At 40.2% G+C, this 24,236-nt stretch overlaps 1 protein-coding gene and 1 long non-coding RNA gene across 10 annotated transcripts in view; one reads left to right on the top strand and one right to left on the bottom strand.

Annotated features, from left to right (window-relative positions):
* Positions 1 to 24,236, top strand: part of BICD1 (BICD cargo adaptor 1) — a 195,382-nt gene that overhangs the window by 162,849 nt on the left and 8,297 nt on the right. The window contains exons 7-10 of one of the 9 annotated variants that reach the window (XM_026119770.2): positions 746 to 1,063; positions 2,038 to 2,228; positions 8,827 to 8,880; positions 19,973 to 20,048. In XM_026119770.2, the coding sequence (XP_025975555.2) occupies positions 746 to 1,063; positions 2,038 to 2,228; positions 8,827 to 8,880; positions 19,973 to 20,048 (639 nt within the window). Of the gene's footprint in view, positions 1 to 745; positions 1,064 to 2,037; positions 2,229 to 4,904; positions 8,543 to 8,826; positions 8,881 to 19,962; positions 20,049 to 24,236 lie in introns of those variants that run through there. The other 8 variants (XM_064514472.1, XM_064514474.1, XM_064514468.1 and 5 more) reach the window with 8 other exon arrangements.
* Positions 17,132 to 18,644, bottom strand: LOC135328820 (uncharacterized). Its single transcript, XR_010389857.1, has 2 exons — positions 18,513 to 18,644; positions 17,132 to 17,525 (listed from the first exon to the last, which is right to left on the bottom strand). It is a non-coding gene; the product is annotated as an uncharacterized LOC135328820 (long non-coding RNA).

Below are 24,236 nucleotides of genomic sequence, written 5' to 3'. Positions count from 1 at the left end.
GACTAAACTGAATTGCTTCTTAAATCATATGAGAAAGGAGTGTGTTTCAAAATCTGACTCAGAGATCTAGAGAATGAAATCAGGGTAGTTTTTCCTACAGATAAAAGAGGGTCAGGATTAAAAAGCAGCTGGTGATATGTGAGCACACCTCCAAGTGACTTGTCATTAAGTGTGAAATCATTTCCAGGTGTGGGGTTTCCTGAACAACATGTCTTTAACCAGTTAACAATGGCGAATAACTGAGGGCTTCTCATTTCACGAAATCTGAAGTGCCAAGTGTTCAGAGAACGTGCAGTCTTTTTTTATCTTTTATGTAATACTTTGCTTAAGTAAATATTGTTGTCTATAGTAAATAACACTATCTAATTAGTGGATATTGTTATCCATGGTGAGTTATTAGATGAACCAGTCCCCAAAATTGTTACTTGTGGTCTGACTTAGAGACAGTCCCAAAGCTACCCTCCCATTGCTCATTATCTGTGTTAGAAACACATTACATTGTCATAGACTACTCTGATATTCCACATACAGGTTCTCCTGCTGAATGGGAAGCTTCAACATGTAGATCCAAGTCCAAATTTGTTCAAAGTGGGAATAGAAGGATTAAGGCTGTCTCCTTCCAGGATTATATTCAGCAAAGCTTTGACCCAAACCTGTCTCTGTAACGGAGGCCCTGGAATGCCCTCCCTGCCAGGGTTAGTTCTTGGACCAGTTCCCCAGATTTCTGTCCTGTTTGTTTTTCCAGGTGTGATGAGTACGTCACGCAGCTGGATGAGATGCAAAGGCAGCTAGCAGCTGCAGAGGATGAGAAGAAGACCCTAAACTCTCTGTTGCGCATGGCTATCCAGCAAAAGCTTGCCCTCACCCAGCGACTGGAGGATTTAGAGTTCGACCATGAGCAGTCCCGACGCAGCAAAGGCAAGCTTGGAAAGAGCAAGATCGGCAGCCCTAAAGTAAGTGAGGAGGCATCAGCCACCGTGCCAACCATAGACACTTTCCTCCTGCATAGTCAGGGCCCACAGCAACCAAACTTACTGGTCAGCAGTGGCACTCAGAGGAAAAGGTATGCATGCAGTGATCTTTACAGTACAGTGCAGTGGCCAGATTTTCGTTAAAGTCTTTCACTGAATTGTAAACATTATATATATTTTTTTTCTATTTTGACTGGGGAGAAGGAGGTGGGGAGGATATGACTACGGAATTCAAAGCCTGGCTACATGTGGTTCTGATCCACCTGCTCACAATGTTATTTCCTCCTCCTTAATGCAGTTTTTTGAACTATATTCTGTCAGTGTCTCAGTGCATCTTGTATGTCTTTAATATTAGTATGAATGTATTTTCTTTAACAAGTTTTCCATAACAAGTTAAGGTATTGCATATGGTAAAATGAGCATCTGAAATAAGAAAAAGGGATTGTGTTCTATGAGCATTTCAGTGCTTAACACAAAAGAAATAGCCTCTCTTTGTTAAGCTCTGATGTTCACTTTTTCTTCATCAGTGCAAAAAAATATATGGATGTGTTCACTCAGATCAATTTTTCTGCATATGGGCAAACAACTTTTTGAAGGGGGATGGCTGCCATTCATAACATAATGCAAGTATTTTGCTGTTCAAGCAGTGAGTTCTCATCTTGTCTTGTGACTGTCCTGTCAAAGCTCTATAGCTGGGGGGATCTCCATGGTTCTGCTGGCTTCTCTGCTAGGGGAGTCCTAGATAATCGTTCCCTTTTCGTTCTGTAATCGTTCCTGTATGTTCTAGTCACAATGCAAAAGATAAGAGAACATCCCGGGAGCCTTATATATGTCGACTCCAGGACGCTGAGGTATAAGTCAACCTCATCTCCTCCTCCCCTAATAAGAACAAGAATTTCCTAGGCAGGCAAGGTGTCCTGCGGTGGAAATGACAAGGGGTGGCAACACTGGTTGGTTTTTACCTGTTAAGCAAATTAACATGATGTTGTCATACATGAGGCTTTGAAAGGTAATTAAAGTAAAACTCTTTTGTTTCCATATGTATTTTTCTTGGATCTCCTGCAAGACTATTCTCACCTTCCCTTTGTGATCAGAGCCATCCCAGGACTTCAGGGACCTACCTACAGAAATTATTAAGAGCCCCCCCTCATCCTGCCTCCACAGAATCATATCTTCTGAGGGGCCCCCCTTCCATGAGTGAATTCATCCATGGGCACCGTCTCAACAAGGAAAAAAGGTTAACCGTGGCCACACCAGGTAAACATTTTTTCCTTGGGTGCATGTGGTGCTGAGTGGTTAGCAGAGCAGGGGACCCTCCCCACGCTGCACATGCAATCTAATTTGGGCACCTTATTGTGACATGAAAAGCAAAATGTCTTCTCCTGTGACACGTGTGGCAGGAGCTGACATTGTGCCAGCAGTGACCCAAACTGGTTCCAGATGCAGTGGGGAAAGTCCATCCATGCAGTAGGTGGGTGCAGCTCCCACTGCCACCCACAGAGGCTGCACCCCTGTGCCCCAGGCAGTACTTGATGTAGTGGTTGTGTTGGTAGTCCCTACTGAAAACACAAATCGACCATTACTTAATGGAGGAGTCAGATGTATGAGGACCGATGACAGAACAGCTAGCAATATGCACAAACCTAAGTGATAACCTTCTCCTACTCACACTGGAGTATTCAGTCAGGGTTTTCTAAAGTGTAATGTTAAGCTCACAAAAGGTTTGGCTTAAATAAGCTGAGTCATGAAGTTCGTCTTGTCAGGAAGCTTTTGTTCTTCATTTCCTGCCAAACTGTAGTATCTCCCTAGAACAATGCATAAAATGGAAATGCAAACTGGAACGCCATTTCAAAGGTGCTATCATCTTTCTTCTCCTGACAGACAAAATAATATTTTCTCTTTTCTTAGAAATCACTCTAGGGGAGGATCTGTTTTTGAGCAGAACTTTAATCTTTTATATGTGCACACTCTTGTCTGGTGGTAAATTTTTTCATTCTTTGTTTTGAAATTTGTTATATACAAAAGGCATAAGTAGAAACTGTAAAAGTTAAACCCCAGAAAGCTGTTTCTGCTGAAGTAAATGTCTATTCTGGAAAACTGAGTAATACCCCATAACATGTTTTATCTCAGTTAGTGCCAGCAATATCACAGCAGCCTTTGAGTAATGCCATGCAAGTAACACCTACACAGATGAAGAAATGACAGACAAATGTAGCGCTGCAGAGAGCCTCAACAAGACTTTCTCGTTAGGAACACTGCAGTCAGAAAACCAAATGTTGGCTCCTGGGGGGAAAAAAAAAGAGGTGGGGGAAAGCAAAGACTTGAAAATTTATAAAACAAATTATAATCATCTTTTAGCAATTCCTTTGTGTTCTTCTGGCAACAGTCTAAAATATGCTGGTAATACTCGCTTGACTTCAGAAGAAGCCTCCGTGAGCAGTTTTGGCAATATTTTTTTGTGATTCGGAGGAGACAGAAGTGTGCTAAGAAATGGAAGTCCATGTGCTCTTTTTCTACCCTATAGACAGGAATCTGTTCCCTAAACATTGGCAGTGTCCTTTTCATCCTATGATGGAATGAGGATCGTTTTCTTTCTGATGAACACTTAACATGCCCAAACACGGCAATCTTCCAAGATACAATTGACAAAACTCTTCTAATTGTAACTCTACTTCTAATTGTACTTCTAATGTACAATTCACAAGGGGGCATCAGGCCTAAGACAACCGATTTTTAATCCAAGGACTTGCTCACCTTTGTGTGAAGAACCCTGACTGTGTATTGTATCTGCAAGTTGATGGTTGGGAAGAAGTCATGGTTTAAAAAAGAAGAGTGCTTAACAAATAGATAAACACGAATTTACTGTATTGCAAAATTGATAGTACTAATGAAAAAATAATGTGATCTTTGAATGCGGGGCGCTTTAGCTGCTGACAATGTCTTCATGCATTAATTTTTTTTTCACTATTTTCATGGACCACTGTGATGTCTCATGAAATACCATAGACTCATGGACCACAGGTTGAGAAACACTGATGTAGCCTCTGACTTTTTGCATTAGCAGAGGCTAAAGGACGAAGCAGCCTGAAAAGTAGAATCATCCCGAAAAAATTTATCTAGCGTCTTGCCCAATGCTTTAGGTACATCTCTACATATTCAAAGTACAAGCACTGTCTGAAGACAGTGTTACTGATTTATGTTTTAATTTTCCTTATGAACCTAAAACGGTCGCAGCTTTCTGAATGCAGTTTATCAGAATTTTATGCCCTCACATGACCTTAGTGGCAACCTGTGACACTTGACAGGTTCAAATATGATTTTTTTGAGCACTCAGACTCCCATATTAGTGGGAGCCCATGTTAGAATCAGGTTGAGGATGAGGTAGGGAGTTGTTCAACATTAGTCTCACCAAGCTTAGTAGCTTCAGGAAAATTTCTTATTACTGTTAACTGATCAAATGAATGATGCACCAAGTAGGATTTTTTGCCATCTGTCTAATTATCTTTTTTCCTGAAAGCGAGGGACAGTGAAGGATGTTATTCTACTGTTTTTAGAGAGAATTTTTAAAAGCCTAATGTCAGAAAGAGTGTCTTTCCCCTGATGTTTTGCATAGTCAAGCAAATAATCAAGAGATGTAGCAACCACCACCTACTTCTTCATCATATAGGCCACAAAAGAACAGTGTCCAAATTCTAACAATCTGGAACAAAGGACAACTGGAGTTGAAGCTGTGTCTTCGGTTTTGGAGGAGGAATGGTGCAAGCCTGAATTAAATGCATTCAGGCTTTTTAAAGTCCTGAAAAATTCCCCCTCATGCAAAAACTTCACCCCTGTGATGTGTGGGCTTCCCTGTTGTTTCATTAGCTCCCCGCATTGGGAGACTGCGAGCCAGTAGTCCAGCTCTGCCTGTCTTCTTGTTGCACCTTCTCCTAGACTTTCTGCTTGGAAGAAGAAGCTGCCCTGGCCTCTATCTGGCCCCGGATTTGACTGCTACTGGCTCCCTGGTAGATGGAAAACTGGGATTGCCGTTTACTGCTTTCTTCAGAGGAGGATCCCAGCATGTAAGCTTACTAGTGAAGGCCAACTGAATTAAAGACCGCTCAAGAAAGATTGCTCTTTCTTACTTGGTTTTCTCTTGACTGCCACTCAACTTCAAATCACCATGTGTGTCCCTTTGACATCAAGCTGTGGCAGTATGACTTTTGAATTGAACTAATAGCTTCTAATTGCTGTGCCTAGAAATACCACTTGGTCCATTTCCAAGTATCTTGTTTCTTTTTCCCCAGGTAACAGTATGCATTTAGCTTTGCTGTGGTATTGCTGTACACTAAGCTGGAGTGGCAATTTATGGATGGCGTTTAGGCCTATGATTTTACTCCTTCCTGTTTCTCCCTTCCTTTTGTTAGTAATGCATATTTTTACACTATAAAATCTTTATTCTTCTGATAGAGAGAACCAGCCAGTATATGCCCAGCACACTTTCAGCCCTCTTTTGCATGTGGCTGTTTCCTTAAATATGTGAAGAAGTCCAGGCATATAGAAAGCGTGAGGCTGAACTGGACAGCTGCACAGTGTGTAACACTGTATTAGAAGTGACCTTTCCTTTGCAGTTGCATTTAAACTCCTTCCTGAATTTCATATACAGGGCCTGAAAATGAGGTGACCCACAGTCCCAAATATGAAATATGTTTCTCCTGACTTCTTCAAGGAAAGAACAAGACAGAAAAAGTCTACCACAGATGACCTGGTAATAGAATCAGGTCATCTATGGTAGACTATGTTAGCATGGAAATTCTCAATGAGGAATTTAAAGTGCCCTAATTCTAGCTTAAAATTAACTCCAATAAGATCTTTGTATGGGTGATGCAGCTGAAGTAAGAGGCTCTTGAGACAGAGAATCATGCCTTCAGTGTTCACCCCTATACAGGTGGCTGAAGAGTCAGCCACAATTAGCATTATGTTTTCTCTTTGGTTGACATGAGACCCAAACTCATAGGTACTTCTTTTCTGCATTGTTTTCCTTTGTGTGTACCACAGTGCAGTTCTCAGTGTTTAAAATTCCATACAAGAAAACTCTTTGAATAGTAAAATATTTCCTATTTCTTGAGAAAAGGAATTACTTAAATCATAATGAATAATCCCTTTCCTTCTAGAGAATTCTGTACAGTCATATTTTACTTTATTAAAAAAGAAAAGGGGAAGTAGCCATAAAAAGTGACATATTTCTCTCAAATTCAAAGGCTAGCTGAGGTCAGATTTTTAGTTGATATAACCCAGGCTAGCTCCACTAGTTTCTGTAGAGCCAGGCTGGTTGTGTAGTTTTTAGATTCTATTCTTCATTGTTACAAGACCTTTTCATAACATAATGTCTCTAAAACTTGTGAAAATAAAAACCACTATAAAAATAGGTAGTTTGAGCGAGTTGCTTGTTTCTGAAAGCACATTAAACCTGAAAGTTTGCTTGCTTTTCAGGTGTCTTTCAAGGCTGATTTACAGAATGGCATTTAATTCTCACAAGAAGAGACTAATGTGGAAGATAAAGACAGCATAAGGATAAGCCATTTAATAATACAGCAACTGCTTGAGCACTAAGCTCACCACCTATGCATAAGTAATTAAGAGTATATACTATATACTCTTAATATAAAATCATCCAAGATTAATTTCTGCTATAGCTCTATGCTTATATGCAAATCAAATTTGAATCACAGTTTGATACAAACAAAATTTAATTTTTTTTTAGGAAAGGTCTGCAGAACTAGTTTTTTGTTTTGTTTGTTCTTTTGCATTCTTAGCATAAAAGTTAACTAAATTTGCAGAAATTCTGTGTTGAAAGAAATTCTTGTAGAGAGTTCCTAATAGAGTCTCTGAGATAGCATCTGTAGGTAGAAAGTAATTCTTTAAGCTGACAGGGAAAATGATAATGAAAAAACTCAATCACCCAAATATGAAGACCCTGACAAGTCTTCCAGTTAATACTTTAAGTTGGGACTCAAGGGGAATTACTTCAGGGATGTCTTTGTTAATTGCCCTTTAAATTGGAAGAGGTGTCACCTGTGAAGGCTAACTTAGCTGGGAATGCATTAATCTGTTTGATGTAGCTCAATGACAGTTTAATACTATGTGGAGCAAGAGGGTCTGCTGAGTAGGGTGCTCCTTAGTGTCGAAGAGTATTGATTTAAGGGCCTTTGGTGTGAGCTGTGAGGTGCTTAGTCACCTCCACACAAGGCATAAGTGATGAGGAATATGCACTGCTGCTGTTTTCATTTTGTTGTCCTGAATTTTGTGCTTTTTTGCACAAAGAGGCAGTGTTTAGGGTGGCATTTTTCAGAAATATTGTACAGAATGTCTTTCTCCTTGTAACTGAAGGCTCATGTGTGTTTTTCCTTAAAATTATGTTAAAACAAAAGTGTTCTCTGTGGGCTTACCTGTGAAACAAGATTCTTGGCTTCTGCTCCTGCTTCTTCATGTTGTTGAGGAAGTGGGAAGATATGGGAAAGCATCTTCAGATGGAATACTATGGATAGGAAGGCTTGGTAGGAGGTAAAGCTGGCTTTGCCCTTGCGCATGAAGGGGCTGGGAAAATGACTGAGGAAGGCTCGGGCTGATGCTACTGTCCACACTGGAGCCTGTTCCCAGGGACGAGCCTGTGCACCTTACAACATTGGAAAGGTAGGGGAAAGCATTTTTGATAGCGAGTTTGTGTCTTCTTTCATTGTGGGATAAATAAATTTTATGCTGAAAGTCTGTAGATGTGCACATTTTTTGTTTGTTTAGGAGTATTTTGCCAAAAAAAAATGGTCCCAGCTTTGCTTTTGAACTTTAATGCCAATGTCACAAAGCTCCTTGCAGACTTCTAAATCCTGCTACCATAAACGTTACTTCAGTACCTAAACCTTACTTTTTTTATGCACAGCTTCTCTTGCTTCTGAAACAGCAGGGCTATTAGAAATCTGAACACTGAAGGAAGCACAGCTTCTTTTAAAAATAATCATGGGATAAGGCCTTTGAGGAAAAATATCATTTCAGACCTAAATTTTGCAGAGGGGGTGCTTTGTAGAACTTTATCACCTCCTGGATCATTCAGCCTCTATTACTATAATGCTTAAGTCATCTGTTGGAATGAATTTAATAGCAGGTGTGAACAGTTTTTAACATTTCTTACTTCTTATTTGTTAAGAAATATTGCAGATTGATGAAAAAGAAAATCAATATGACTAGGAATTGATAACTCTTTACATGATTATTTCATGTTAACAAATAATTTTATTCTGTGATTCAGGATTCCAGTTTATTTACAGTACGGATTTATCTGTACATTAAATGAAACAGTTTATTCTTGAAAAGCAGGGCAGGTAGTTAACTCAGTCACCACTACTAAATAATATATATGTGCAGCCATATAATTTTTAACAAGCCTTAAGCACAGGCCAGACTGTCAGTCTGCTCTGCTTGTTCAGGTGGATAAGTTTGACTTGCTTCATCCAAGCAACACAAAGCGGTTGGAGCATGAAAGATCTTTAAGCCTGTTATTTAAAAAAAAAAAAAAAAAAAAAAAAAAAGCTTTATTTTGATAATTCTATACATTATATAGGGAGAAAAAATTCACTGCCTGAATGCAAATTGCTGCTTGCCTAATTAAAGAACCGTGGAATTTTTTTTTTGAGTCCTCAACTATGAATATATTGTATATTTATCTACAGAGAATGTTTTTGTGTTGATGGTGGACCTGTAAATGGAAGTTGTCTCTGAGTTTGTGTAACCAGGCAGGTTACTGGCAATTGCAAGACGCGTGCAATATTGGTGCAATTTGTCTCGTACTGCTCATGAAAATTGGGTTTTATTGTGTTTTTAGCAGGGTTTTTAAAATCGGGTGTTTTAACTGAATGTGGCGCTCTTCCCAAAAATGGTAATTTAGTCATTATTAATTTATTATCTGTGTTCACTTTTTGTTCTGCATAGTTCTGTTTTCTGTGGTTTTTGTAACATGCCGTATCTGTGCATATAAATGTTCATTGTTTAATGAGTGATATTAATGCATATACACGGATATGTGTATATATCTTCCTGCCCTTGGGGCCATTTCCTGCATCTGATATGCTCATTTAACTAAGCTTAATGAGCATTACATTATTTATGCCATTTCAAGCATGGTACATTGTCCTTGTGGAGGCCGTTTTGAATCTGAAGAACAGTATCCTTGCCAAGGACATGAGTTGGCTGTAACTGATCCAGAAGTCAGCTGGCTAAATGTACTTTTACCTCTTGGTGCCACTGTGAATAGGACCTTTTCACTCTATGCTTTTCCTCTCTTACGTTTAGTTTTCCAGTTACCACAGATAAGACCAAAAACATACATTTCATGCTGATCAATATAATTTGGCTTCTACAATATAATTTAGCTATTATGACATGAATTCACTGCAGTGCTAGAGGGTTCATTTAATTTCTATTTGTATTTTTTACAGTGTAAAGAAAGGAGTTCCAAAATAAAACTTCTTTCTAATGGAAGCCCCAAACCATTTATTTAAATGGTTTAAAAAAAAAAAAAAAAAAAAAAAAAAAGAATTGCAGTGAAATCCATGCCTTACTGATATATTCATCAAAAGGTTATTGACATTTTTCTCTGCATATCCAAGTTATTACCTTATTATTGGATGGAATGGCAAAAAGTACCATCATCTTTTGAAGTTCTCCAGTAAAATCCATTAGATTTCTGGTTGTTTCTAACTAAATAGATATGCAGGTGACACATCACAGATATTTGCTGTAGTCTATTTAAACTTTGGGCTTTGGAATCCACTATTTTCAATTAACTGAAACAGCTATTTAAATCTCTTTAAAATGTTGATACCAAATGTTCTCTGTCTTTATCTTCTTTTATGACAAGGTTTAATGTGGTTTCGTGACTTACTGATTTTACCATCAAATATACAGGAATATTCAATACTGTGCTCGTCTCATAAAATAGGCAAAGCAGAAGTGAGTCCCTCTTTAAATTAGGCATGCTGATATTTTAACTGTGTAATAGAGCAGTTCCTTGGGATGTTGTGATCTATGGAATAAGCTCACCAGCAATTCTTTAATCAAGACTAGTATCCCTAATTGTAAGTATCTCTCTGTCTGCATTTTGTAGGGCTGTGAAATGTTATAGTGGTACCTTATGGTGGTTGTTCCAAAGCCTACTAAAGTACCATTCCCTCTGACTTCTTCAAGTTTTGGATCAGGCCCTTCTTTACCCAAGAAATAGTGCAAGTATTTTTGGTTTGGCCATGTTTGTGGCCCAAAATACATTTAAAGTGTATCTTAGACACTTATGTTTCCTTCAGAGTTGGATAATCAACAAGACAGAAGTATGATGATTTCTGTGTTTATAAGACCTTTCTTTTTCTCTTTTGAAATGTTTAAAATGTGTGTCTCTGTTAATGAATAAGTACTTCATAAATCATCAGACCTTTCTAAGTGTGCTTTTTGTGAAATGTATAATGAAAGAAAGGAACTGAATATATATGTATATATAGTCTGCTTCTACCCATTCCCATTTCTGCTGTTTTACTAACCCATTGTTCAGCTTCTAAGTAGATTTAATGAGGAATTATTTAAAGCATTCACAGAAACCATTTGAGAAAATAACATAAACATATCATGATATAAAAAGTGTGAAAAACACTACAGAGCTGGCAAGAAATCTCTTTATGTTCTTAGTCCATAATGGAATAAAAAATGAATTTCAATAATTTTGTTAATGACTAGGAAAAAATTGTTTTTTTGTCCTTGATGTGAACTAAGGCAAGGGACAAGGTTGACATATAGCATTGTTGTAATACTTTGAGCTGTCAGTCACATTATCACTGAAGCACAGGGACTGATGGGGGAGACAGCCCTTTAGGTTGACGATAATTCAGGTATAAAAAGAATGTACAAATTGAGTCAATTCAAATAAGCAAAAAGCAGTCTTGTGCCCTACTGTAGGGCAGTGGGTTAAAAAGGGAGAAAAGTCTGGGTGGGGGGGGGGGGAGACATCAAAATGGCTTAGTGACACAGATTTGAAAGGAGAAAACACTAGGGATGATGCACTAGTGATTTTTGTGGAAGTATGTCACTCACAGTGTTTCTATGGGCAAGACTTTGTGAGCATAGTACAAAGAAGGTGGTATGGTTAGAAGTGAGTCTTTTCATGCTGAAATATTAAGAGGGAGAAGTTTGTTAGAGGGGAAAAAAAATATTAGCTAGTCCCTTTCATGCTTTGCTTTTCTTCTCGGGCTATGTTCATTCCCAGGTCTGGCTTTCCAGCTGCATCCAGTTCTACTAGCTCATAACCTAGCCCATGTTGTTTGAGGTCAAGCCTTTGGCCCAACCGCTGTTCCTTAGTTATGAACTGTTCACTCTCTTTTCCCTTGAGTGTCTTTCTGCTCACTTCATCTTTTCGACCTCCTCCTGTAGTCTGGATGGGTGTCCCTTGGGAAAGCTGTGCCCCCATCTGGGGTGTTCCTGCAGCCTTTTCCCTCCCTTTCCTGCCTGCTTGGGTTTCTGTTTCCTGCCTCGACACATAGTGCCAGTCTGCCCCCAGTCTTCAAACTCTCCTTGTGCACGGTGACTGTTCAAAACCCATCTTGGAAAATAATTCAGCTCTGCAGGGAAGATGGCATAGCCCCCTCTGCATGGATGCCAATTTATTTCTGCTCAAAGGAGGTGGTGTGCTCCACACCTCAGGATAGGGGCGGCTGGGGATGGCCATGTACTTGCTAACTATTCCTGCCTGTCTGCAGCATGTACCAGAGCCAGAAATGAACTCCTGAGTGCTATTGAGAGATAACCTCTTACCTCTTTCATAGTGAGGGGAAAAGGCACATGTGCATGCATTTAGCAGAGGTCATTATTTATCCATATCTGCTAGCTACCTGTCATGCAGCATCTTGGTAGTGTGGAACAGAAGGACCTGGAGTTCTCTTACTCCTAAGATTAGCAGATCTCCTTTGTAACACTTAAGACTCACCTGCTTAAATGCCAAGAGGGAGGAAAATCCCTGTACTGTTACTCTTGCATTGATGAAGTAGCTCACTATAACATAGCCAAGAAGCCTGATGTGTTACAGAATCACAGAATGGTTGAGGTTGCAAGGGACCTCTGGAGATCATCTAGTCCACCCCGCCCTGCTCAAGCACGGTCACCTAGAGGATGTTGGGCAGGATCGTGTCTGGGTGGGTTTTGAATATCTCCAGAGAAGGAGACTCCACAACCTCTCTGGGCAGTCTGTTCCAGTGCTCTGTCACCCTCACAGTAAAGAAGTTTTTTCTTAGATTCAGATGGAATTTCCTGTGTTTCAGTTTGTGCCTGTTGCCTCTTGTCCTGTTGCTGGGTGCCACTGAAAAGAGTCTGGCTCCATCCTCTTGACACCCTCCCTTTAGATATTTGTATACCTTGATCAAATCCCCTCTCAGTCTTCTCTTCTCCAGGCTGAACAGGCCCAGCTCTCTCAGCCTTTCCTCATGAGAGAGATGCTCTAGTCCCCTGATCATCCTTGTAGCCCTATGCTGGACTCTCTCCAGTAGTGCCGTGTTTCTCTTGTACTGAGAAGCCCAGAATTGGACACAGTGCTCCAGATGAGGCCTCACCAGGGCTGAGTAGAGGGGGAGGACCACTTCCCTCAACCTGCTGGCAACACTCTTCCTAATGCACCCCAGGATACCATTGGCCGCCTTGGCCACAAGGGCATGTTGCTGGCTCATGGTCAACCTGGTGTCCGCCAGGACTCCCAGGTCCTTCTCCGCAGAGTTGCTTTCCAGCAGTCAACCCCCAGCCTGTACTGGTGCATGGGGTTATTCCTCCCTAGGTGCAGGACCCTGCACTTGCCTTTGTTGAGCTTGAGGAGGTTCCTCTCCGCCCATCTCTCCAGCCTGTCCAGGTCCCTCCGAATGGCAGCACAGCCCCGTAGTGTATCAGCCACTCCTCCCAGTTTTGTTTCATCAGCAAATTTGCTGAGGGTCATCCAGGTCATTGATGAGTAAGTTGAACAAGACTGGACCCAGTACTGACCCCTGGGGGACACTGCTAGCTACAGACGTCCTACTAGACTGCGCTGCTGATCACAACCCTCTGAGTTCTGCCACTCAGCCAGTTCTCAATCCACCTCACTGTCCACTCATCTAACCCACACTTCCTGAGCTTGCCTATGAGGATGCTATGGGAGACAGTGTTGAAAGCCTTGCTGAAGCAGACAACATCCACTGCTCTCCCCCCTCATCCACCCAGGCAGTCATTGCATCCTGGAAGGTTATCAGGTTGGTTAAGCATGATTTCCCCTTGGTGAATCCATGCTGACTACTCCTGATCACCACCTTTTCCTCCACATGCTTAGAGAGGACATCCAAGGTGAGCTGCTCCACCACCTTTCCAGGGATGGAGGTGAGGCTGACTGGCCTGTAGTTTCCTGGGTCCTCCTCCTTGCCCTTTTTGAAGACTGGAGTGACACTGTCTTTCTTCTGATCCTCGGGCACCTCTCCTGTTCTCCATGACCTTTCAGAGTGGATGGAGAGTGGTCTAGCAATGACATCTGCCAGTTCCCTCAGCACTTGTGGGTGCATCCCATCAGGGCCCATGGATTTGTGTGTGTCAGGTTTACCTAAATGATCTCTAACCCAATCCTCCTTGAACAAGGGAAAGTCTTCCTTTCTCCAGACTGTCTCTCTTGTCTCCAGGGTCTGGGACTCCTGAGGGCTGGCCTTAGCAGTAAAGTCTGAAGCAAAGAAGGCATTCAGTAACTCTGCCTTCTCTGTATCCTCCATCACCAGGGCACCCACCCCATTCAGCAGCGGGCTCACATTTTCCCTCATCTTTCTTTTGCTACTGATGTGTTTGAAGAAGTCCTTTCCACTCCTGTGTTCTTGGGCCCTGTAGCAGTTCTGGTGTAGGATGACTTCAGTCTGCAAGACACTCCTCCCAGTCTTTATTTTTTTCAAAAGAAATAATGGCATATGCTAAGCTTCCTTAAATACAATGTTTCAAATCATTTATCTATAAGACTGCCACACAAAGATGGAATACTGAGAGGGTGGCATATTAGAAAGCTGGAGTATTGATAAATTAGTCATCTGCAGGGACCTGTTGTGGCAGTCAGGCCAAGCATTCAGTCTAAAAATGTGAGATATATACACATGTTTAACTAGCTGGTTACCTGCTTCCTGAAGGTAAGAAGCTGACAGGAGGAAGAGGCCTATGTCAGAAGCTTGGGAATGTGGGAACAGTTGGGCTTTCCTGGGCAGTCTCTGGAAGAAAAAGAGAGAACATGCAGAGGTGACAGGAGATCTTAGATACATCCTCCTGTTAACCTATTGCTTATTGGTGCAATATGTAGATATTGCTGATTCCTTCAGCTGTGTGTGCAAATGGGAGTTTGGCAGCGCACTCAGATCTGTTAACCTTTATTCTTCAAATAATTTCTTTGAAGACTAAAATGTATGTCTTGGAAGAAATCCTTCCCCCTACTCCATTCAGACAACTGCAACCTGAGATAATCTAATGGACCAAATTTCTCTGAACAGCAAGTTTAAGATATGTTTTACCTGGATATTTGCAAAACTTGACACAGAAATTTCACAGTAAGTCAGCTTTACCATTGAATATGCCAGAAGTGTAGATAGACAAATTTATCAACTAAGTTTCAATCAACTCCCCATTATTCAGCTTAATGGGAGCAGAGCTAAAACCCAGACAGCGAGGAAACCTCAGAGACCCTGAGTACTGAAAAATGCTTTTGCAGGAGCTAATTGGCACATGGCTAAGGTGGGGTTTTATGGGTGGTTGGGTTTTTTTGGCTCCCTGAGTGCTAACTACACCAGAGAGGGGCTGGCTTTCACGGAGCAGTGGCACTGTACCATGCTCCCCCCACGCTGTTGGTTTTGCTGTCAGGACAACCAGAGCCAGTCCTGCTCCAAAAGGAGGACACAGCCAGTGTGGTGGCTCCACCATATTCGCTCCTTCCAGGAATGTCCTGCAGAAACACACAGCTGCACCCACTTTGCATTTGAGAGACTTGCTAGCTGGGGCTCTGCACGTGCAGAAGTTACTGCGTTATTTCCAGACCCAAACTGACCCTGGAGGCATAAGCAGGCAGAGACTTTTCTAATCTTTGACCTATACCATTGTTCATGCTTTTTTCTAAGGCCAACCACAGCTGTCCTCTCACCAGCTGCTGTCTGCGATAACCATTACCACTTTAAGTTCCTCTTAGCCTTGAGGAAGGTCAAAGTTTTTCTGGCATCCCTTAGAAAAACAGAGATATACCATGATAAATTAAACCAGCTAGTCAGATAATAGCATAAAGATTTTTTTCACAAAGTATGAAGACAATATATGTAGCAAAGATGAAATGTTTTTTTTCCTGGGCGTAAAAAGTTTGAAGACTCTTCTCAGCCTGTCAGACTGCAATTTAAAGGCCTCTCTAAAATACTATCATCTCAGCAAAATGGGCAAGTGTTTTAGTACCACCTGTCCTGTTCTTCTTGACATATTGTGTGTCCCTTTTGAGTTTGACAGTTTTCCTCATTTTCCAGTGTTTTAGTAGAGAGAATTGATTGTCTTTATAGGACTTGCAGCGTGTGATGCAGCATGTTTCTGCACAACCAGAAGACTACTAATTTGGTTTTTGCCCAATACTTTTGAATCATCCTATTAGCCATTCATTCTTTCCCATTAAATGTTTGTTGTTTTTTGCTTCGACATCTCAAGGAAGAAAACAACTCATTACCATGTAAATGGATACAGCTTCTCTTTTCAAGGAAATTGTAAATAAAATCTTCATAAGACATGTTAGCAAATTTCCTAAACTTTATTCAGCAAATTCAATTGACACTGGGTAGCATGACACAAAGTGTTGCTGTAGATACTCTAAAACTTTCAGCTAGGAAGGAAGGCCTTTCTGTCAGCCTGGGCAGTTCAGTGGGATACTGAGGAAAGTTTGATTTAAAAGACTTGGACAAAGCCTCAATCTTGTGTTTTGCCATAAGCATTTCTTGAGAGCTTTTTCTTATCAAGAACCAATTTTCGCAATATTTATTTCACATCAGTGATACCAAATATGTAACAATCCCTGTAAAAATCATGTTTGAGTGGTTTGTTTTTTGACTTTCAATTTTACCCTTTCAGATAAGAGAGAAAAAGCTCTGTATTGGCCAGTTATAACTAGACACAGTTAGAAGTGTGTTATGTATCAATTGCTCATCTACAGCATCCCCACTACTCTGTCCTGGGATCCTTCTACTCTTGGACTTTGACAGCAGTAAGTAGAGAGTAGGAGTTTAAGTGCCAAAATGTACTGAAACATTCCAGTGTGTTATGCTGGGTCCAGACCAGGTGGGACTAAAAATGCTTGTACATAGGATTTTCACTGGGGACATTGCTGATGTCAACAGAAGGCATGCCCATCTCTCTGACACCAACAGCCCAGTTAAGCAAGTCTGTGTTGATGGGAGTCACCCAGTTCATAGGCTGGAGGGCAGAGCACACCTTGTGACACTAGGGAAATACATTGTTCCGGGGCTGAGCCAAAGAGAGGAACAGGAAAAGGTGGGTGTTTCTTTTCTTTTGTAAGAAGTTTGCTTTCAGCAGAAAATTTATAGTAGTGCATTCAATCCTCATATGAACATATGTAGCTTCACTGAGTTTGGGATTTTTAATGGTCTTGCATTAGGAGCTGATCAGCCAAATTAGGACTGGACTTGAAATGCCAAAGGAAAAGCAGCACAGGCTAATCTCTGAGAAAGGAAATCTCTGAACCCTTTACATCTCTACCACTAGCAAATGGCTAAAATGGAGAGAACTGAATAATCTTACCAGGCCCCATGCGTAGTATGAGTTATACCCCTAAAGCTCCAAATGATGCTACAGTGAACAGTTTTTGTGGGTTGTGTGAGCTGTGTGACTCGGCACAGCTTCAAGTTCTGCTGAATTCAGTGGAACCTGGGTTATGACATTCGTGCAGAACAGCCCCTCTTTGCACTTTGTGCTTGCAGTGGTCACTGAATTTCATGTCTCTGTTGTAGGTTCACAGAATCATAAAAGATTCTGTCTAAAAGATTCTCATTAAGAGATCAGCTACCCCGTCCCCTGCCCCACGGTAGTTTATTTTCTCACAGCACCTGGAGATGAAAGAAACAAGATGGTCTGTGTTTAATAACTTTATTAACCATTTTGTTGATGTTTGTCTCTGCAGACATACAAGAAGTTACAGTGTGTATCTGTTCCCCAGGTGCTGTCTACACAAATGACAAACTGTCCTTTCATTCATAGCTTGACTGACACTCCCTCAGAGTTGAAAAATCTTGGGAACGGGCCTCTTCCAATGTAATGACTTCTTTTTTCTTTTTTTAGTACAAGAGAGCGTGTCTTTCCTTCCTTGTCTTCATGGTATGTGACATTGACCACAAACTCAGAAAAGAGATCTTTAAAACTTTTGACCTTCAACAGAACATTTCAGGAAGAAACAATCATTTACTTGATAGAGACAGGGGTTCCTGAGCAGAGCAGAAGGACCAAATGCAGTTTTCCAGTTTTCACCTTTAAACACAATATAACAAGAAGTCATTTTATGACTGTCATGTTGTTAGAGAAGATAGGAGCAAATCCTCCAAACTTTAAAAGGATTAAATATAAAAGGAATAAATTTAGCTCTGGCATGGCTGCCTGAATATGAGTAGAACTGAGCCTCTTTGAATTTGCAATGTATATGTTTAAGCCATATGCGTTGTGCTTAGCTCTTCCTAGCATAATCCTCAAGAACTTCACTCCTGGAGGATGTAGGAGGAAAATTCAGCCATTTTAAGTCATGTGGATCAGTAGCTTTCGTACTGATGTAACTCACTCTGAGCCAGATTGTGAGTATTGCTGACACTAAGTAGAACTGTTTCATGTGAAGTCCAAGGAATTTGCTCACATTGAATAGTTGTTATTCAGGTTGCATAATGCTTGCAGAATCTGGCTCCCTATTCATGAATTCTGCTAAATCTAGCAGATGATGAGGTGTTGTAAAATGTTTGCAGGATGGCTGAGATATTAGGATAGGATCATAAATCAGACACTTGCATTGTTTCTGGCAAAGCCTGTCAGAACAATTTCTTCTACATTTATGAAACCTGTCCAAACCTCTTCATCACGCAGACTTCTGTCTTCCTTTTCTCACTGACTGCCTTCTATAAGCTGTCAGGGACAACTTTGCTTTGGATTACTGCAAACTAGTTTATTTAGAATAAGAAAAAATTTTATTTTTTTTTAACATTAAGTTCCCTTCTGCAGTTAGCTGGCTCTGTCTGTCCCCATCAGGCACCTTTTCTTTTAATTGAGCTTTTTGCTGAAGTGATAGACCTCTCTATTTGTGGCTCAGATATGTTGCAAACTCTTGCATTCCTCTGCTAAAAGACATAGTAAGGACAAGAGTGACCACCCTGGCATATGAAGGAATGGCAGTGTCCTTCCTTATTCCATTTCTGCCTCCTCACACAATGGTGTAGGCTCAAACTGTGCATATATATTTTATGATATAGGTACCTGTGCACTTGGAAGTAGGTCCAAAATCATCACCTGCTGGCTGGGGCAAGAAAGTAGTGAGCGATTTGGATGCACTTGCTTCCACCCACAGGAGGTCAGCACAGATCTTCCTAGGAAGTAGCACTCTGGACCTGTCTGAAAAGGAAACACCATAATACTGGATATGACGTTCAGTGTTGCTAGGAAGGTGTTTTGCTCTGCTTTGTACCTGATGTCATCTCAAACATCTTTACAGCACATTACTGCGGGATCCTTCACTTGAATTATGCAAAGAATAGAAGTGAATTTTGGAAGGCAAACATATTTGAAAGAGAAAAGATGATTACTGGTGTTGAGCTTCAAGTAGCAGCTAATTTAAAAAAAAATCAAATTATTTCCTAGTCTATGAGGTCTAGTGAACTCATTTTTAAGATTCATGGGAAAGTAACTTCTTTCCCCTGAAGAGTTAGGTTGAGAATCAAGTTGTAGCAGAGAGGTTGCTAGCTCTGCAAATGCTGCTGGAGTCAAAAAGTAATCTCCACCTGATTTCCAGATAGTTAGAATTTCACCCATAGACTTTAATGTCCGAAAGGACCCTGACAACCATGCTGTTTGACAGGCTGAATCACGCAGGCCATGGAAAGTATAGATAATTTCTTATCATGAAGGGCCAGATTGATGTGGGGGGAAGTTAGGCAAATGTTGAGATCTGGAAATCTGGCTAGAAACTAGTGAGCTAGGAGGCAGGGTTGTGTCTTGTTCAGCTACTTCTCTGAAGTCCCCCAAATAATATTGAGTTTAAAACTGTTTTTATATTTGAAATGTCACAGTAAAAACATAGCAACAAAGGATTACTTGCTTTACCTTTATTAAATTAAGAACTAGAATACAGCTTTGCAAGTGATTTGTGTGGAAACTGCTTTGGCAGAGAATTGATAAATTAGTCTGGACAACAGTGAAAACCAGCTGCATCAATTCCCCCCTTCTTTTCCTATACAAAATAATCTCACAGGCACTATTTAGAAGATGTAAACTTCTCGCAAACTTTTCCTCAAAGACCATAATGAGATGACATCTGTAATTGTAAGATGTAAAATCTGTGGAGAAATTTTGAGTAGCTTTGTTGACACTTTTTATATTAGGTGTAAGCAAAACAGTTGCATTCCTTACCTGTAGAAGAATGATGGATACAAAAGTTAAATCCAGATTCTGAATATGACCTGTTATTGCTGTCAGTTTAAACAAAACATTTGCCAATATTTAGGGAAGACAAAAATGTCTTCGCTGCTACTTGCAGAAAGAAAAAAGCCAACAACTATTGTTATTACTATCAGGAAAAAAGGTGTTTCTGACAGATAAGGAACCAAGCAAACATTCCTCACTAAATCTCTCCATCAGATGCATAGCCTGTGTACTACTGTTACTAACCCCTTGCTCTGTAATCTCTCTGTATATATGTCTAATTTATCAGTTTCTTGTAGATTGTCAGCAGCCTGCTGCCTCCATACCGCCACACGGCTCACAACTAGCCAGGGGGCCAGATTGCCAGACTGTCAGGTAAACTTAACTAACTCTTTTCTCTTTGCACATAGCTGCATGTTATAGCAAGTCTGCAACTCCCCTTGCCTTCCTTTTAGAGAAGTTCTTCCCGTCTGTACAAGTCTTCACTAATAGCCAACTTTTAACAGCTTGAGGAGCAGTGATGATTTCTGCAGTGACAGTGTAGACGTGAATCACGAAATTCATGCCCTTATGTCCGTGTAAAAATATGAACAAGAATGCAAAACCAAATCTTGCAGTTCTCACTTGGTCTTTCTATGCAGACACTTTCTCAACGATGTCAAAATAGTAGTGATTTTATTTTCTTGCTAGATGAATTTACTTAAATGTCGGCTTTTGATTTTAGGGCTAGGTGCAGGCTCTCTTTTTGTAAGACAGTATTTTAAAGGCACTGGTGAGATTTAAGCAGGCAGAGAGCTCTCCTGGTGCTGGCAACTCTGTCCCACCGCAATGGGTTCTTAGGCTTGTTGTTAAAAGTTAAACTGCTGGTGTCCTTGCTCACGGGCAGTGCAAAGGCCGAGTCATGCTTCCGAGACAGTTGAGTAAATCAAGGCATACAGAAAAACAAGCTAAGCGAAAAGACTTCACAATACTTTTTTAAATGAGTTCACTGTATGTTCTGTGCATATATTCATCTATGACCGTACTCTCTCATTTGAAATAGCTGGTATTATTTTTAGCCTGATACATAGTGACTGAGTTGGTCTAAAGCCCTACATATAACAAAGATATTCCCCCTCACCCCCCAGCGATAAACTTATGGCATATGGAAGTCTGCAAAAAGCTCGCTGGAGAATGGTTGTGGTACGGCTTTCAAGCTGCAGGTCAAGCACTGCTGGGCACGAATTCTGCTAGGTCACAGGCAATCTCTCAGTGACCTTGAGACAGCCCCTTAATTTGTGGCTCTCTTTTATTGCCTGTAAAGTGGAAGTATTATTAACTTCTTTACTACATACAGGTATTATGAATATTAAATAATATTTGTAATAAAAAGTTGGTGAAAGTTCCATATAAGCAATAAGTACCACTTACCAGTTTGGAGTTTTTATAGCACAAGCAAAGAAGTTACTAGTTCCATTTAAAATCCCTATAAAGCATTTTCTGCTGTATTTTAGATATGACAACAATTTGATAATACCACTGGATAGGTGCTTTGAATATATGGAGATCTAATATCTACAAACTCCATTTCATTTAGCATCACAAAAACAAAGCCTATTCAAGTGCTCCTTCCAGAGAAGCTCTCCTTGTAGAGAAAATGCTATTTTACCTTCTCACTCTGAACACTAACAACCAGTTGCTCCTGCAGTTTTGGAGATTCTTGTCAGAATGGAAGACCTAGCTAATTTACTACTGCTATGTATTTGTCTGTAAGCATTACTTTGTTTGGCAAACAAACCCGCAGAAAGGGGTAGGTTCCAAAGGGAAAGTCTCAGGATTTTCTGATTTGTCCCTGAATTCGTCCTCTGTTAGAAAGATATCATTAGCTACAACCAGAACTGGGAGTTGTGTTCAAGAAGCATTTCTTGCCACGTTTCCAAATCGAAACAATGGCATACAGGAAATAATAATGATAATTAAAATTAGGGTTCAGTACTTTAGAAATTCAGATCAGTCATCCTACGCACAATACGTACCGTATACTTAAGCTTAACTGATAACCTTTAAATGGCTATCAGTATCACTACACTGATAATCTTCTGGTAAGAGAAAACACACACTGCTTTTGATGTATTACCTATGATGCCTTGCTTGTCTCAGCCACATAGCTGCACAACCTCATAAAGCAGTGAAGCATAACAGATTTAATAGAAGTCAGCATGATGGCATGAGTTTGTGAGTGCTTTCAATCGAGTAATTGAAATGTGGAGTAAAAACTAAAGGCATTTAAAGAACCACTTAGACTTACTGAGGCTCAGATTTACCAAATCTGGGAGAGGAGGAAGACAGGAGATTGTAAAGCCCTTCTGTCTCTTCTGATCATCCGGACTGGTATAACACGCATGCTCTCAGTTGTGTGATGATGCCAGATGAGGCAGATTAAAGCCATGCCCAGCCCTAAAGTCACCCATTTTAAGAGAGAGGTATGTTTGTTTTTGAAGTCTCTATTATCACTCTTGTAGTAATGTGACCTCTCAATGGCATCTCACTGAGGATCAAACAGTAGCATGCTAAGACTTGTAATTCACACAAATATTTTCTGTCCTGTGGTGTGTCTAATCATGTTCAGAATGGATTTTTATGCCTGACCATAACACAGATAAGTTCACTTTGTATTTTAATATCACATATAGAGAGTTTTTCCTAACCCATTATCTTTACTGAACTTTAAATGGGACTTGTGTATCTCCTTGGATTATCTGGTAATGGTGAAAGTGCAGTGATTCCAGTGTATAAGTTTTGGTGAACCATGCTGGATAAGCTAAGAACAGATTCAAGCCAAACTGAATCCCAGTGCTGATGCTAGAGGAACATCCAGTCAACTTATTTCAGTCTTTTCACTTGTGTCTGCATATTCAAATTGAAATTTGATCTGGAGATTCTATGAGAGCTTTTCTTAAGAGACTTTCTAAGTAAACTAAAGTGACATTGCATGAAAATCTCAGTTTGCCTTCTGTGCCTCCCCTCAATTTCTAGATCCAAGATCATGTGGCAAGCAACCAAACGTAGGCCTATCCAGAAAATTACGGAGTAATGTCATCATGTTCCACTCCACTTGCTATCACATGTAGTTCCCTGTCTGATGTATTATATTGGACAAGACTAAAATATTAACTGTAATCCAAAATTAAAAAGTGTGTGTCTTTGGGCTGTATTCAGCCTTCTATTGAATCCAGTGAAAAACCTCAGGTTCATTATCAGAAATCAAAAGATAGTTGCAAGTTAATTGTAAAAAATATACCAATACTGCAGATAAAATGAATGTTCATCAATTTATAAGAAATAATGCTTTTTCATATAAAAAGGAGATAAAGTAAAAATAAGGTAAAATATTACTGCGTGCAAAACGGTTCCATTCTGAAAATGTCACTGATTTGTTTATATTTCCCTATGCTGAGTTGTTAGAGTTACAGTCTATGCTAGACAATATTGCATGTGAATGACATCTTTAGGAAAGAAAAGAGCACTTACTAACATGGACGGGCTTTGCATGATTCTGTCCAATTGATTTTAAAAATAAGTGTTTGCATTTTGAGTGCCGGGGAGGAGGGGAAACTGCTTAAAAACATATAATACTAACACAAACAATAATACTAACACAAAAATTACAGAGACCTCATTCATCAACTGAATGAATCCCCAAATGATGTCAGCCATTAAACAAAGGTTTAGAAAAATGTTTATTAAAACCAAATGCTTTAAGAGCAGCACATATTATATGTGTGGACTGTAACAATGTTCTCACTTATTTCCAGTTAATAGTCAACAGTTTCAGGTTCTTGTCTTTCTGTTGTTTTGTGTTCCCACTCTACCTGCCATCCCCTACGACCTGCAGCCTTTGGTGTGCCTGATAGCTGAACTCCAGAACCTGCTGCCACGATCACCTGTATGGCCATAAAAAGCACACACACTGCATGCCATGGGTCACTTGCTAATTCTGCCTGATGGATGATGTATTTTCTGTTCTTATACTGCTATAGCAATCTGTATTACTGAACTGGATGTATTGTTTTTCTGGAGAGAGGATGGTATAACAATGGAGTGTTAGGATAAATACTCCATGGAGTCAAACCCACTAGGACTGCAAGTGATGGGTGTGTATACATATGTTGCTGCAAAGGTGTCTGTACTGATAACCTTGTGATTTTTTTTCTCTTCCTAATGCCCCTAATGTTTGTTATTGGTTGAAAAGGGAATGGTGAGACCAAATTTTACATTTATTCTGTCATGTAGAAGTGTGCTTGTATTTCAAGATGAGAAGCAATGCAGAATTACTGAGAAAATGAATGTGATGATAAGCAGAGTGTTTCCTAATCTCAGCATATTCTGAGACAGTTTGTATTACAATATCTTCAGTAAGCACTGATTTTGTACTGAAGGTGATGCCAGAACATCAATATGGGTGGGCATATATGTATACAGGTGAATCTTATCTTTCAAAGAGGCCCCGTTTCAGGCCATTCCTGCACATAATTAGTCCTAATGATGGCCATTTCCTCACCAGTCCTCTCACCCAAAGCATGA

The sequence above is a fragment of the Dromaius novaehollandiae genome, chromosome 1 (genome assembly GCF_036370855.1).
Source record: "Dromaius novaehollandiae isolate bDroNov1 chromosome 1, bDroNov1.hap1, whole genome shotgun sequence".
Lineage (NCBI taxonomy): Eukaryota > Metazoa > Chordata > Aves > Casuariiformes > Dromaiidae > Dromaius > Dromaius novaehollandiae.
Note: the sequence above shows the minus strand (reverse complement) of the source record. Positions and strands in the feature narration are given on the sequence as shown.